General features: G+C 46.7%; 1 protein-coding gene across 1 annotated transcript in view; it reads right to left on the bottom strand.

The window, feature by feature from the left end:
- PKD1L3 (polycystin 1 like 3, transient receptor potential channel interacting) overlaps positions 1 to 15,138 on the bottom strand; it is a 78,654-nt gene that overhangs the window by 32,849 nt on the left and 30,667 nt on the right. Inside the window, 6 exon segments of the mRNA XM_066350182.1 lie at positions 5,347 to 5,446; positions 9,555 to 9,789; positions 9,885 to 10,077; positions 11,307 to 11,484; positions 11,908 to 12,107; positions 12,607 to 12,806. Of these exon segments, the coding sequence (XP_066206279.1) occupies positions 5,347 to 5,446; positions 9,555 to 9,789; positions 9,885 to 10,077; positions 11,307 to 11,484; positions 11,908 to 12,107; positions 12,607 to 12,806 (1,106 nt within the window).

The raw sequence follows: 15,138 nt of genomic DNA, 5'->3' as shown, positions 1-15,138 counted from the left end.
AAAAATTAATATAACTTCTAAGTTTTTTTCCCTTTAGATTTATTGATTTTAGAGAGAGGAGAGAAAGAGAAAGGCAGGGGTGAGGGAGGAGCAGGAAGCATCAACTCATAGCTGTTGCTTCTCGTATGAGCCTTCACAGGGTAAGCCTGGGGTTTAGAACTGGCGACCTCAGCGTTCCAGGTCAATACGTTATCACCTGCACCAGCACATGTCAGGTGTCTATCTGCCTATTTCTGTACATGGGATGAGGTCCATGTTACAAATCTTACACATTCATAGACCTGAAACATCACAATCATTTTATTATTTACTGTAACAGTGACAGCAGTTATAAATCATGTACTACCATAAGGTCAAATATCTTTTTTAAAAAATGATTATTTTACTTCATTCGATGCTACATTTAAGTATAAATTTTAAAAAATTTTTAAAAATATATTCATTAGAGAGGGAGGGAGAGGGAGAGAGAGCAGGAGAAAGAGAGGGAGAAAGAGTGGGAGAAGGAGGAGGGAGCAGGAAGCATCAACTCCCATATGTGCCTTGACCTGACAAGCCCAGGGTTTTGAACTGGTGACCTCAGGTCACTTTATCCACTGTGCCATCACAGGTCAGACCACAGGTCAAGGAGCAACAGTTGTCACAAGTCTTCCAGCAATCCCTTACATTCGAACCAGAGTCACTGCCGAGGGCGTCTGAAGAGGATTCTCAGCTAATAAAACCACCCTCACCTGATTCTTTGACTTCCTCTTTCCCTTTATTCTCTGAGCTCTAGTAATTGTACAGCTATTGCTTCACGAAATAGGATCCAATAACCCAACAGGAATCCCATCTGACACAGACAAATCCCATTTGACTGCACCCATTCTACACAGTCAGAGGTGTCCTAGGCCTTTCACTCCTAATTTTAAAATTTTTTTTTTAATTTATTTATTCATTTTAGAGAGGAGAGAGAGAGACAGAGAGACAGAGAGAGAGAGAGAGAGAGAGAGAGAGAGAGAGAGGAGAGACAGAGAGAGAGAGAAGGGGGGGAGGAGCAGGAAGCATCAACTCCCATATGTGCCTTGACCAGGCAAGCCCAGGGTTTCGAACCGGCGACCTCAGCATTTCCAGGTCAACGCTTTATCCACTGCACTACCACAGGTCAGGCTCACTCCTAATTTTTTTTTTTTTTTCATTTTTCTGAAGCTGGAAACGGGGAGAGACAGACAGACTCCCGCATGCACCCGACCGGGATCCACCCGGCACGCCCACCAGGGGCGACGCTCTGCCCACCAGGGGGCGATGCTCTGCCCCTCCAGGGTGTCGCTCTGCCGCGACCAGAGCCACTCTAGCGCCTGGGGCAGAGGCCAAGGAGCCATCCTCAGCGCCCGGGCCATCTTTGCTCCAATGGAGCCTTGGCTGCGGGAGGGGAAGAGAGAGACAGAGAGGAAGGAGGGGGTGGGGATGGAGAAGCAAATGGGCGCTTCTCCTATGTGCCCTGGCCAGGAATCGAACCCGGGTCCCCCGCACGCCAGGCCGACGCTCTACCGCTGAGCCAACCGGCCAGGGCCTCACTCCTAATTTTAACACTACTGACATTAGTTCTCTTTCACCTGACCTCCTAGGAGACCCAGATAACTAGACCCCGGCCTACCCCTTAACCTTCCCCCCATACGTCAAGCCAGTATGGCATTTCCTATTTGCCTCTGCAATGCTGTGATCCATTCCAACAAACTAGGGCATGTTCTGGCTCTCATCCTCTCAGTTTTAATCCTAGCTATTATCCCAACACTCCACATAGCAAAACAACCAAGCACAGCACGCCTGCCATCAGCCAATGCCCACTCTGACTACTGGCTGCAGGCTTGTTACACTAATATGAATGGGGACAGCCAGTTGAACACCCACGCACCATCACTGCCCAACCAGTTCCAGTTCTACACTTTGTCCTATTCTTGTATAATGCCCCTCTTAAAATAACCTCTTAAAATGAAGTCTTTGTAGTGTCTGTATGACCCTGGTCTCAGAGACCAGAGAAGAGGAGTAACAATTCGTCCAAAGACTCTAGGAAGACGCTCCAGCTCCAGCATCAGCACCCAAAGCTGAAATTCTGCTTTAAACTACTTCCTGAACCACCCTATGTGAGTGAATGAAATTAACCTTATGTATAATGCCAACATTGAAATATTGGACAAATTCACCCATCAGTATGTATTTCACTATATGCCACACATATAATACATAAATGATATATAGTATCTAATATATATAATGTATAATTATACATTAATTTTTTACCCCATGTATATAAGCATGTACATTAATCTCTACATCTGCATAATACATAACTGATTCTTAGATATACATTTAACTTTATCACATAAATGTCCATATCACATAGCATGCTTGATATTACATAGTATCTATCATTATTGACCGTAAATACATTAAGTCAAATCATTTCCAGTCAATGAGTGTATCGCAACCTAGAATCAGTTCTTAACTACAAAGCCCGAGAAACCAGCAACCTTTCCCCAAGCCCACCCCTCTTCTCACCCCAGCCCATCAGTCAGGGGGTTTCTGCCTGAGTTGTAAATGGCATCCGGATTTACGTCAGGACCATCTCACCTACTACCACCCACTCTTTCCCCTTAAACAGCACATCTCAATGGGTCAGTGACTAATCAACCTGTGCCAACACATAGCTGGTGTCATGCCTTTGGTTGTTTTTAAAATTTTGGTTATACTAGGATCCAGGGACAGGAGGGGGGAGAGAGAGACAGAAGGGGGCCACAGGGGAGATGGGGGAGATGAAGGAGATGATGAAGGTGAAGGAGGTGATGGAGGTGAAGGAGGTGAAGGAGGTGAAGGAGGTGAAGGAGGTGAAGGAGGTGAAGGAGGTGATGGAGGTGAAGGAGGTGAAGGAGGTGATGGAGGTGAAGGAGGTGATGGAGGTGATGGAGGTGAAGGAGGTGATGGAGGTGAAGGAGGTGAAGGAGGTGAAGGAGGTGATGGAGGTGATGGAGGTGAAGGAGGTGAAGGAGGTGAAGGAGGTGATGGAGGTGAAGGAGGTGATGGAGGTGAAGGAGGTGAAGGAGGTGAAGGAGGTGAAGGAGGTGATGGAGGTGAAGGAGGTGAAGGAGGTGATGGAGGTGAAGGAGGTGAAGGAGGTGATGGAGGTGAAGGAGGTGAAGGAGGTGATGGAGGTGAAGGAGGTGAAGGAGGTGAAGGAGGTGATGGAGGTGAAGGAGGTGATGGAGGTGATGGAGGTGAAGGAGGTGAAGGAGGTGAAGGAGGTGATGGAGGTGAAGGAGGTGAAGGAGGTGATGGAGGTGAAGGAGGTGAAGGAGGTGAAGGAGGTGATGGAGGTGAAGGAGGTGAAGGAGGTGAAGGAGGTGAAGGAGGTGATGGAGGTGAAAGAGGTGATGGAGGTGATAGAGGTGATGGAGGTGAAGGAAGTGAAGGAAGTGAAGGAGGAGGGAGAGAAAAGAGTGCAGGGAGGAAGGAAGAATAAATGAGAATATGACATAAACCTTGGCAGCATGTATTGCCATGTGCTGGGGGAATCAACGAATGAGAAGATAGATCTCCCTGTGGGAGGCAGAGAACGTGTCACAGAGAAAGTTACATTTGATATCTGTTTTGAAGTATTAAACAGAACTCTTCAGATAGACAAGGATGAGGACAATAAAAAATTATTTTAGGCAGAGAGAACAACAATTCAAGACCATGGAGAAATGAAATGAGGACCATTAAGGCACTTTGTAGTCAGCTTGTTAATTTCTTTAGTCTCATAAGGAAGGGGGTGCCTCTTCCTTAGCGCCGTGTCCCTGGCTCACCCTCACAGCTCAGTGACTGTGCCATAAAACCCGCTGCGCACCGCTATAATGGCCTCGCTCCTTCCCTTCAGAGGTAAATCATCTCCTCCATTTTGGAGTTGATCATTTCCATGTATTTCTTTCTTTCTTCTTTTTTTTTTTTTTTTTTTGTATTTTTCTGAAGTGAGAAGCGGAGAGGCAGAGAGACAGACTCCTGCATATGCCCGACCGGGATCCACCCGGCACCCATTAGGGGGCGATGCTCTGCCCATCTGGGGTGTTGCTCTATTGCAACCTGAGCCATTCTAGCACCTGAGGTGGAGGCCATGGAGCCATCCTCAGTGCCTGGGCCAACTTTGCTCCAATGGAGCCTTGGCTGCGGGAGGGGAAGAGAGAGATAAAGAGAAAGGAGGGACGGGGTGGAGAAGCAGATGGGCACTTCTCCTCTGTGCCCTGGCCGGGAATCAAACCCGGGACTTCCACACACTGGGCCAATGCTCTACCACTGAGCCAACTGGCCAGGGCCTCCGTGCATTTCTTCATTACAAAAAATCCTCTAAACAAGACATGCATTGTTTTGCATAATTAAAAATTTCTGTTATTTTCCTGCAAGTTGCTTTTCTGCCCACTGTCGTGTTTGTGAGGTTCACCCATGTGATATGAGTAGCTCTGGTCAGTTACAGGCCTGGTAACTGAATGTAAGGAATAAGACAGGAATTCAGGGTGATTCTGACATTTTTAGACAATGGTGATGTTCTTAATTGCAACGCGAAAATACAGTACAGGCCCTGGCCGGTTGGCTCAGCGGTAGAGCGTCGGCCTGGCGTGCGGGGGACCTGGGTTCGATTCCCGGCCAGGGCACATAGGAGAGGCGCCCATTTGCTTCTCCACCCCTCCCCCTCTCCTTCCTCTCTGTCTCTCTCTTCCCCTCCCGCAGCCAAGGCTCCATTGGAGCAGATGGCCCGGGCACTGGGGATGGCTCCTTGGCCTCTGCCCCAGGCGCTAGAGTGGCTTTGGTCACGGCAGAGCATCGCCCCCTGGTGGGCAGAGCGGTTGCCCCTGGTGGGCGTGCCAGGTGGATCCCGGTCGGGTGCATGCGGGAGTCTGTCTGACTGTCTCTCCCCGTTTCCAGCTTCAGAAAAATACAAAAAAAAAAAAAAAAAAAAGAAAGAAAGAAAATACAGTACAGAGGTGGCTTTGTGGAGCCGGCAGAAACTTCTGTAGGGGTGGGTGGATGTTTAATTTGAAACATGTGTAGGCACTCAGGTGCAGATGTGAGCAGCTGCAAACAGCTTCGGGCTCAGGAGTGAAGAGATTGAAGGCGGTCAAGCACACAGTTGAGGGGGAAGCGCTAAGGGAGAGGGGGACAATCGAGGGAGGAATTCACAGTGAGCACTGGCTGGCCTTGGGCAGAGCAGGAGAAGCAACTAGCTGAGGAGACAAGGCCCCCGAAGGATAGATCTGAGTCAGTGAGGTGCCTGGAAGGCCACTGCTCTCACACAGCCTGCTCTCCGCCCAGTTGGACGTTAGTGGTCAGAGCCTGAATTACCTGCGAGCGCGGGGATTCTCTTCGTTTCCTGCTCCTTCCCTTTGCTGAGGCCGGGCATCCTGTTCACAGTCAGTGATAGTAACAACGAGAGGAGGACCAGCTGGACAGGAAATCATGGAGAAACTCATGAGCAGATAGTACAGGATCCAAGGAGGCGATATCATAGAAGGTATTATTAACGACTTTCAATTAAATTATTTGGACATATTTATGAAAAATGAGAAATAATCTCGTAATTGCTTTTGCAAAGTCACGGGGACCTGGAAGTGTCCCAAGTGCCCGAATAAAGCTGGTATTTGTAATTCTGCCTGTAGTCTGCCACCTGCTTGGCTAGGGAAGGTCAGACTCTCAGTGGTCGGTGACGAGCTGTGGAAGTGGTTCAGTCACACCTGTCTTTGGAAGACCCATGATGAGCCAGACCGGAGAAGCCACACTTGTAAGAGTTCTAAGGATTAAATCCCAGTTTGAAAGAAGTCATGGGCCTGACCTGTGGTGGCACAGTGGATAAAGCATCGACCTGGAAATGCTGAGGTCGCCGGTTCGAAACCCTGGGCTTGCCCGGTCAAGGCATATATGGGAGTTGATGCTTTCTGCTCCTCCCCCACTTCTCACTCTCTCTCCCTCTCCCCCCCTCCCCTCTAAAATGAATAAATAAATAAATATTAAAAAAAAAAAAAGAAAAGAAAGAAGCCATGGAATCTTGGAACTGAGTATGACCTTAAGGGTTCCCCACTCCCTCTATCTCCGCGGAGGGGAGGAGTGCTCCAGTCCTCAGGGGAATAAAGGACAAGGGCCCTAATACTGCACTGCTTCCCACCTAGGTCGCTGGGAAGAGTGTGTGCAGGTGATGCCCTCCCCCTGTTCCGGGCCTGCAGGGGAGTCCACTCTGCTCGGCCTGGGCTTCCCAGGGCTGGGCAATATGGACCAGGGCAAGGCCTGAGGTCTGGACGAGGGTTTGAGGGCCTTTCTGCTTCTCTGGAGTTTAAAGGGTTTTTTTTGTTTGTTACGTTTATTTATTGACTTTAGTGAGAGAGGAAAGAAGGGAGAGAGACAGAGGGTGAGAGAGGGGAAGGAGGGAGGGAGAGAGGGAGGGAGAGAGGGAGGGAGAGAGGGAGGGAGAGAGGGAGGGAGAGAGGGAAGGAGAGAGGGAAGAAGAGGGAGAGAGGGAAGGAGAGGGAGACAGGAACGTTGATTTGCTGCTGTACGTGCCCTGACTGAGGATCGAACTGGCAACCTCTGTGCTTAGGGATCCAACCAAGCCATCCAGCCAGGGCTGGAGTTTAAAGGGTTTGAAGCAGCAATTCTGGGTGTGTCTGCTGCAACCTAAAGTCGCCCTCTAGCGGACAAAACGGGGGGGACTAGTAGAAAGCACACCTAGTCATCTGAATTCTCCACTGAAGAGCTAGCAGCAGTTTGTTATTTGACACAGTTACTCAGTTAACATCCCATGGTAACTGAGGTTTGCACTGTATTTCTGGGAAACACTTGTTATTTAACTAAATTACGGTAACTGGAATTCAGGCAATTAAAACTGCAAAGCCAGATTGACTGTATTCAAGCATGTATCACCTAAAAATCAGGACCATTCTTATACCATTGTCACACTTCAGGAAATTATCAATAATTACCTAATAGAAGAGCCTATCCATATTAAAAATGTCTCATTATTCAAGAGATGTAGAATAGCTCTTTCCATTAATCCTTTTTATGATGTCGACCTTTTAAAGACATTAGATTTGGCATGCAGAATGATATGATTCAAAGTGTGGCCCTTGGGCCAGCAGTGTCAGCTCACTGGGAACTCATCAGGAATGTGGCCTGGGACCCTCCCAGGCTACTGTCCTCCATGTCAGTGTGTGTCTTTTAAAATTAATTATGCCTGGAACTGAAACCTTTCAGTAGATAAGTTCAGTATTTCTTTGCAACAGGGGATATTTTTCCAATTGTCTAGTTATTACCACTCCTTGTTAACTGCATACTGGTTACCCTGGGTCTGCTGCCGAGGCCTCCCCTTCCTTATGGTTTTAATATTTACATATGGTTGATGTTTTCTATTATTTTGGTTTGATGTTCCTGGAAATTAATTTGAGTCTCAATGGTGACATCTTCTTCAACTCAACTTCTGAATTCTGAAATCACGTTTTTCATTTCCTGAAGGCCTCTTTGTGTCTGATATACGTAAAGTCCTCACTTAACATCGTTGTTAGGTTCTTGGAAACTGTGCCTTTGAGTGAGAAGACAAAACAAAACTAATTTTACCAGAGGCTAACCGATAGGAACAAGAGTTAAGTTCCTACAGCACAAAACCTTTCTGGTCCCCAAACCATCACCAAACTTCAAAGTAAAGACCCAAAATAGTTCTAAAACTAAACACGGAAATAAATGCGGGCTCTGCATACATTCTAGAAAGATCAATGAAAACAAGTTAAGTTTGTTATTTCTCTACCTGCTTATCCCAGTTCAGGGTCAGGTGGCTGAAGCCTCTCCCGGCAACTCGGGGCGCCAGGTGGGACCCCTCCTGGACAGGAGGCTCTCCCACCGCAGGGCCGCTCAGACCACACCCACTCACTGGGACTGGGACAATGCAGACACGTGAGGGGGTGCTGTCCCCCTCACGCCCCCGTCTTTACAGACACAGGGAGAACGTGCAAACTCCCCCAGACAACAGTCTCAGTCATGAATCCACTTTTTCCCTCATCAACGCAATGACATAACAACACCAAACAAAACCACATTATTCGAGGATCCGCTGGAATGGAATCTCTTTAAGAGTTCCAGTTAAGTTTTTGGTCTGTCTCCACCGAAAGTTTTGTTTTTTTTGTTTTTAAATTAAGATCTACCCACTCCTTGAAACTCGGCCCCCTTCCGCGCTGTGTCTTGACTGCGGCTGTGCATTGGTGGCACCTGGGAGCCATAACCCTGCGGGGCCTTGACGCCCAGCTCTGGAAATTACGGTTTAATTGGTCTGGAGTGAGGCCTGGGCACTGAGAGGTTTGAAAAGCTCCCCAGTTTGTTTGGGGGAGCTCAGGCTCATCTTCTGGAGTTCCTAAAGCAGAGGTGATCCTGCCACCAAAACCCAAATATTTTTTTATTTTTTTATTTTAAATGACTATTAGAATTATCTACTTTTTTTTAAATTTTTTTTATTTATTTATTCATTTTTAGAGGGGGGAGAGAGAGACAGAGAGGAAGAGAGAGGAGAGAGAGACAGAGAGAGAAGGGAGGAGGAGCTGGAAGCATCAGCTCCCATATGTGCCTTGACCAGGCAAGCCCAGGGTTTCAAACTGGCAACCTCAGCGTTACTAGGTCGACGCTTTATCCACTGCGCCACCACAGGTCAGGCCAAAACCCAAATATTGGAAACTCTGTAGGACCAACAACTTGGTTTAGCCAGTGAAAGGGAGGGGGGCCTGTAGGTTGGGAATTAAAAATACTTAAGAAACACAGAAACTAACCGCAACACATGGACCTTATATGGATCTTGATTTAAACAAAACAACTGTGAAATAAACATTTATGAGACAACTGGAAGAACCTGAACACTGCATTTAAAAAAAATTGTGATAAAATACACATAACAACCTGCCATCTTAACTTTTTTAAAGTGTATCGTTTAGTGGTGTTAAGTACATTTATAGTGTTGTGTGGATATTAAGAAATTATTGTTAATTTATTTAGGTATGATAATGGTCTTATATTTATGTTTTAAAAAGAGTCTTTATCCTTCAGAAAAATACAAATTTTTACGGATGAAATGTGAAGTCTGTCACTTTTCCCCTTCAAAATAGATGGAACAAGATTGGCCGGAATTGGTAATCGTTGAAGCTGAGTAATACAACTTTAGGGCTCACTATACTATTCTCTACACATCTTTGTGTGGGTTTGACATTTTATTCAATTTAAAAAATTTTAAAGTAAGTTTTATATTGCTTTTCCCCCCAAAATAGTTTGTTCTCAATTGATTTCTTTTACTCATCCCTCTTAACTCCCCAATCTTTTTCTGTTATACTGTACTTCTACTAGTCTGCCAGTTCTTGTGAGTTTTTCTGGGAGTATGTCAGACATATTCCTGACAAATTCCACTCTCTCTCTTTATTTTGGGAGGAGGGGCTTTCTTTTTTCTGGTCAAATTGTCAGAACCACTGGGCACCCTGGATCAGTTTCCCAAGCTCCCTGTCCGCTGGTGGTGTGAGCCGTTTCTCTCCTACCTTTACTGGCTGGATGATGAAGATGTTTTGAAGCACAGATAAAATCAATGAAATAACCCAGCTGGTGGCTTGGTCTTTGTTCAGTTCCAGGCTATAAAGTGCTGTGACCAAGGCGGTGGCCAGGCTAGTGACACCCAGAAGGAGCCAGCAGATGTAAACCAGCCATCCGGGGAGGCCAGGCGAGGCGGACTTCCTCCCTTCTTGTGCACTCAGGATGGGGAAACTGGTTGCCTCCCTTCAAGAACAGAAGTCAAAGTCAAAATCTCATACCCAACAGCTGAGAGGCGCAGGGCACTGACGGGATAAAGAAAGCCAGGTGTGCTGCATTACCCGGGCGGCCCTTGCTCTGGGGGAAGAACCTGTGTCTCTGAGAGTTCCTGGAGTTTTTGCAGTTGGCTGGCTGCATCTACAAAGTCACGAGGCTGGTCAACCTGGGTGGGACCCAACGTGCGCACGTGAGATTGCAGCCTCTGAATAACTCTGAGCAGGTAGCAGCAGAAATGACGGTGGCTTTCAGGAACCACTGGAAAGATGGGAGATTTCAATCACTAGTAATAATTGGTAGAGACAAGCAATTCATTAATTGGTGATGAGGTTAAATTTCCCAGTCAATGGAGACTAGGCCCAACACCCACGATATTGTCTTCTCTGAGCACGCTGGTAAACTTCTAATTTGTATAATTCTATGCTTTGATCTAGAGACTTTTAAGACCTGCTTGAGCCTCACCTGTGGTGGCTCAGTGGATAAAGTGTTGACCTGGAATGCTGGAGTTGCCTGTTTAAGACCCGGCCTTGCCCGGTCAAGGCACATATGAGAAGCTACTAGAAGTTGATGCTTCCTGCTCCAAGCCTTTCCCTTTTCTCTCTCTCCTCTCTCTAAAATCAATAAATAAAACCTTAAAAAAACTCCAAAAAACCTGATTGAGCTTTTTCACCAGAACTGCAGCACATGTGACCCATACTCGGTAAGTGCTCAGAAGGCCCAAACTATATTCCAGAATCCATAAATCTCATAAGCCCACCATTCCACAGAAGAAGAAGACTGGCAAGTTTCAACAGTCTCCAACAAAGCAGACGACATTTTGGTGAGTTTTTCCTTAATCCTTTATTTGTATCAGATATATTATCTCAAAAGCCATCAGAGAGATGAAAGTATCAGCTCTCTATTAAAAGCTTAGAGAAATAGGCCCTGGCCGGTTGGCTCAGCGGTAGAGTGTCGGCCTGGCGTGCGGGGGACCAGGGTTCGATTCCCGGCCAGGGCACATAGGAGAAGCGCCCATTTGCTTCTCCACTCCCCCACCCTCCTTCCTCTCTGTCTCTCTCTTCCCCTCCCGCAGCCGAGGCTCCATTGGAGCAAAGATGGCCCGGGCACTGGGGATGGCTCCTTGGCCTCTGCCCCAGGCGCTAGAGTGGCTCTGGTCGCGGCAGAGCGACGCCCCGGAGGGGCAGAGCATCGCCCCCTGGTGGGCAGAGCGTCACCCCTGGTGGGCGTGCCGGGTGGATCCCGGTCGGGCGCATGTGGGAGTCTGTCTGACTGTCTCTCCCCGTTTCCAGCTTCAGAAAAATACAAAAACAAAACAAAACAACAAAAAAAAACTTAGGGAAATAAGCAGAAGGGAAATAAGCAGAAGGGAAATAAGCAGAAGGTTGTATTGTGTCTGTTGGTTATGCTGACAGGTAAGAGTGAGTAAGAGACGTGCGAGGCAGCGGGAGGCAGAGCAAAGATCAGTTACTAAATCCTGCTGAACTCACCATTTGCCCAGCAGGGTCCTGCCTGCTGACAGCCCTGGCCCTCTAAGTGAGCACAGATGAGGCTGGACAGAAATGTCACCAGCCGGGCCATGTTGTGAGAAGTCCACGAAGACTGTTCACACTCTGAGAGAAGGTCCGTCTTTCTCCTGAGCAGAAACCCCACAGTTTCCTTCAATTCCTGAATGCAGGACCGAGATAAGTCATAACGGCAGCAACAACAGATGGCAATAGGCTCTATTTACTCAGAGGAGCGTATTCTTAGTGTAAAGAACCTCAATTGTTCATTTTGTCTCTACTTAAAAAAAAAAAAGTCACCTCCCAGTAGCTTCAACACTAGTTTTATGAAGACAGAGCGAAAGAAGAAGGGACAGTGATCAACATGAAAAGCTAAAACAACCCCAGAGCAGTGCATCCGCACTCGCATGAAGCCCTCACAATACGTCAGAATCCGGAGAAAAGTGAGAGGACAGGAACTAGGGAACAGCTAAGGCTAATGCCAGTAAGACCCGAGAGCCTCCCAGGAGGTCCTTTTCACTGTCTTTTCCACAACACGGGGAGAGGAAGCAGGGCCTTTACCTGTAACGTTTCATACCAGGCTTACCTCAACGACCTCTGAGACAAGGAGAGGCTCAAAAGAAGCATCTGGGAGGCAGGAGGCCTGGGTGGGAGGAAGGAGAGGCCGAGGCTCCTGTGGCTGAATTAGTGGGAAGAGCCGCCTGATGACAAGGTTGATGGGGAAGAGGATGACAGCAGCTTGGATGCTGACAAGCAGTTCGGACCAGGTCATGGCAAACGGGCCCACTGAAAGAGGAGCGTCACATCGACCTTCCTCCTCCACAACCAAATCACCTGACGGGCATCCCTCTCTCGGGTCTATTTATTTAGCAGTGTAACCTGTTATCTAAGGATAGAAAGTTATCATGGCAGTAAGAGATACTGATGTGTTCTAAGGCTGCTTCACCTACTAACGCACAACAACAGTGAGAAAAACCTGTTCGAGTACTCAGTGTGAGGGCAGCAAAGGAAAACGGAGGCGTGTCCTGAGCGAATAGCTCGGTTGGTTGGAGCATCGTCCCGAAGAGGATGCTGGTTCAATCCCCGGTCAGGACACAAACAGATCTATGTTCCTGTTTCTTGCCTTCCTTTCCTCTCTCTCTCGAATCAATAATAATAAAAAAATTTTTAAAGAGAAAAAGAAAACAAAGGCGCCTCATGATTCCCTTTGTAACCTGGAAGGAGGCTGGAGTACAGCACAAGGGTTCCGCCGCACGGACAGCGCACAGCGGGGCCGCACCCACACCTGGCTCCTCCCTCTCGGCAGTGGGGCCGCTGGTCTTCCAGAACATCTCACTGAGGAGCATGTCGCAGAGCGGCAGGGTCATGCAGCAAGCGAGGCGCTGCTGGACTCTTGTAAACTGGTTCCAGGGATGTCGCGTTGCAATGGAGAGCCACAGATAATCCTGGGTGAACTTTTCCACAATCATGGAGGAGAACAGGTGTCTAAACAGATAAGGTAGAACAGGAAAGCCACGGGATTTCATTCTGCAAGTGCCCTGGACTGAGATGTGGTGTGCTTGACAACGAGCTACCTGGCAACAACTCTGCCACTAAACACCTCTGGGAAGGTACTTTCATGTTACATGATAATATGGTTCTGGTTATTTTAGGATAAAAAGTTTTTGAGCATGAGGTTAATTTATGTTGTAGATTTTTTTTTTTTTTTTTTTTTTTTTTTTTTTTTTTTTGGTGAGGACATTAGTCTCACAAAGTAATATAACTGAAACAAATGTATAGGATATGTTGTAGAAGATTTTAAAATTAAACACTATTGTTTTAGCTTTGTACAAAATTTTTTGTTCTTGCTTTATTTTTGCTTTGTCTAAAACTTCATTTTTATTTTTTTATTTTATTCTTCAAAATATATTTCTTTATTTCCATTAAGAGTTTTGATCAATATTTTTTTACTATTTATTTATTTATTTTAACAGGGACAGGGAGAGTCAGAGAGAGGGATAGATAGGGACAGACAGGAACGGAGAGAGATGAGAAGCATCAATCATTAGTTTATCGTTGTGGCACCTTAGTTGTTCATTGATTGCTTTCTCATATGTGCCTTGACCGGGGACCTTCAGCAGACCAAGTAACCCCTTGCTCGAGTCAGGGACCTTGGGTCCAAGCTGGTGAGCTTTGCTCAAACCAGATGAGCCCGCACTCAAGCTGGCAACCTCGGGGTCTCGAACCTGGGTCCTCAGCATCCCAGTCCAATGCTCTATTCACTGCACCACTGCTTGGTCAGGCAATATTTTTTAATTTTTTAAAAGTTTACATTAGGCTTCCACTCCAGATAGTTTGGCAAATACCTATTGTGAGCACACTCACTGCCCCAAACGTGAAGGAGCTATACATAAGATGTGAAAAGCAAGAACCAAAATAGCATCTGGGCTTCAAAACAAACAAACAAACAAACAAACAGCTCTGAGGAAGAGAAATGGAATGAGAGCACAGGGGAAGAAGCCTCCGTGGACGGGGCCGCAGGTCTGGAAGAAGGAGGGACACAGGTGGAGGCTGACTTGCAGGGTGACTGGAACTAAGTGTTTCACAGGCTGGGGCACGGGAGCGTGAAGCCATCATCCCGCCTTGACACCAGGGCTGAGGCTGGAGCTCATGAAAGGGCACACGGAACAAAACGCTGCCGCAGAGCTACGTGCTTACGGGTGGAGAGGGGGCTCTGAGGACAGCCCCCAGACCAGGAATTGAGCCAGGAGACCCATGGCTCACGACAAGATCTGCAATAGCCCTGGCTGCACTGACTTCACTAGGAATAGGAGCTGCAAAATGCTATAATATAATAAGGCCTAGTTCTAGAGCTGTGAAGGGCTGGACGGAAACAGCAGTAAAACTACTGGTTAGAGATGAGTGTGGAGGGAGAGAATGATATTTAACACTAAAACTACTGAAAATGAACATACAATTCAAAATTGCTCAGCACATGAAAAAAAATCTAGTGCTGAGAAAGGCAGCCAACACAATCAAGAATTCATCCCAGAAAAATAATTTTATGGGACAGTCTGACAGACTAAGTATTTGAGGTTGCTCAAAGATACAAGTAAAGGGACCTGACTGGATAGCTCGGCTGGTTAGAGCGCTGTCCAGAAGCAAAGAGGTTGCTGGTTTGCCGGTTCGGTCCCTCGTCAGGGCACATACAGGAGCAGGTTGATTTTCCTGTCTCTGTCTCTCTCTCCCTGCCTCTCTTACTAAAATCAATAAATAAAAAATAAAAAAAGTAAAGGGATAATATTCACTTAAGGAGAATACAAAATTATGAAAAAAAAACAACTAAAGTAAACTAGAAATATTGAAACTGAAAAATATGGTCATTAAAATAAAAATTTAGGATATATGAATACTATTGAAGGGGCCTCTCCCACCCAGGTAGATAACACATCAAACATCCAGTTAAACTTAAGTTTCAGACAAACAGTGAGTAATCGGGGATATATCTATATTAAAAATGTATTCACTACTTACTTGAGTTTCAAATTTAACTGGGTGTCCTAAATTTTTATTTACCAAAACTGCCAATCATATTCCCATGGCAACAAAGAAATGAACATGTTATATATTCTTAAATTTCCAATTGTAAGAAAACACAAGAGTAAGAAAGAAATAGAACAGAAATTAAGAATAGGCAGTCGGCCCTGGCCGGTTGGCTCAGTGGTAGAGCGTCGGCCTGGTGCCGGTTGGCTCAGTGGTAGAGCGTCGGCCTGGCATGCAGGAGTTCCCTGGCATCCAGGTTCGATTCCCGGCCAGGGCACACAGGAGAAGTGCTCAT

Source organism: Saccopteryx leptura, chromosome 9 (assembly GCF_036850995.1).
Source record: "Saccopteryx leptura isolate mSacLep1 chromosome 9, mSacLep1_pri_phased_curated, whole genome shotgun sequence".
Taxonomy (NCBI): Eukaryota; Metazoa; Chordata; class Mammalia; order Chiroptera; family Emballonuridae; genus Saccopteryx; species Saccopteryx leptura.
The sequence above is the reverse complement of the archived record's forward strand: the minus strand, read 5'-3'. Positions and strand labels throughout refer to the sequence as shown.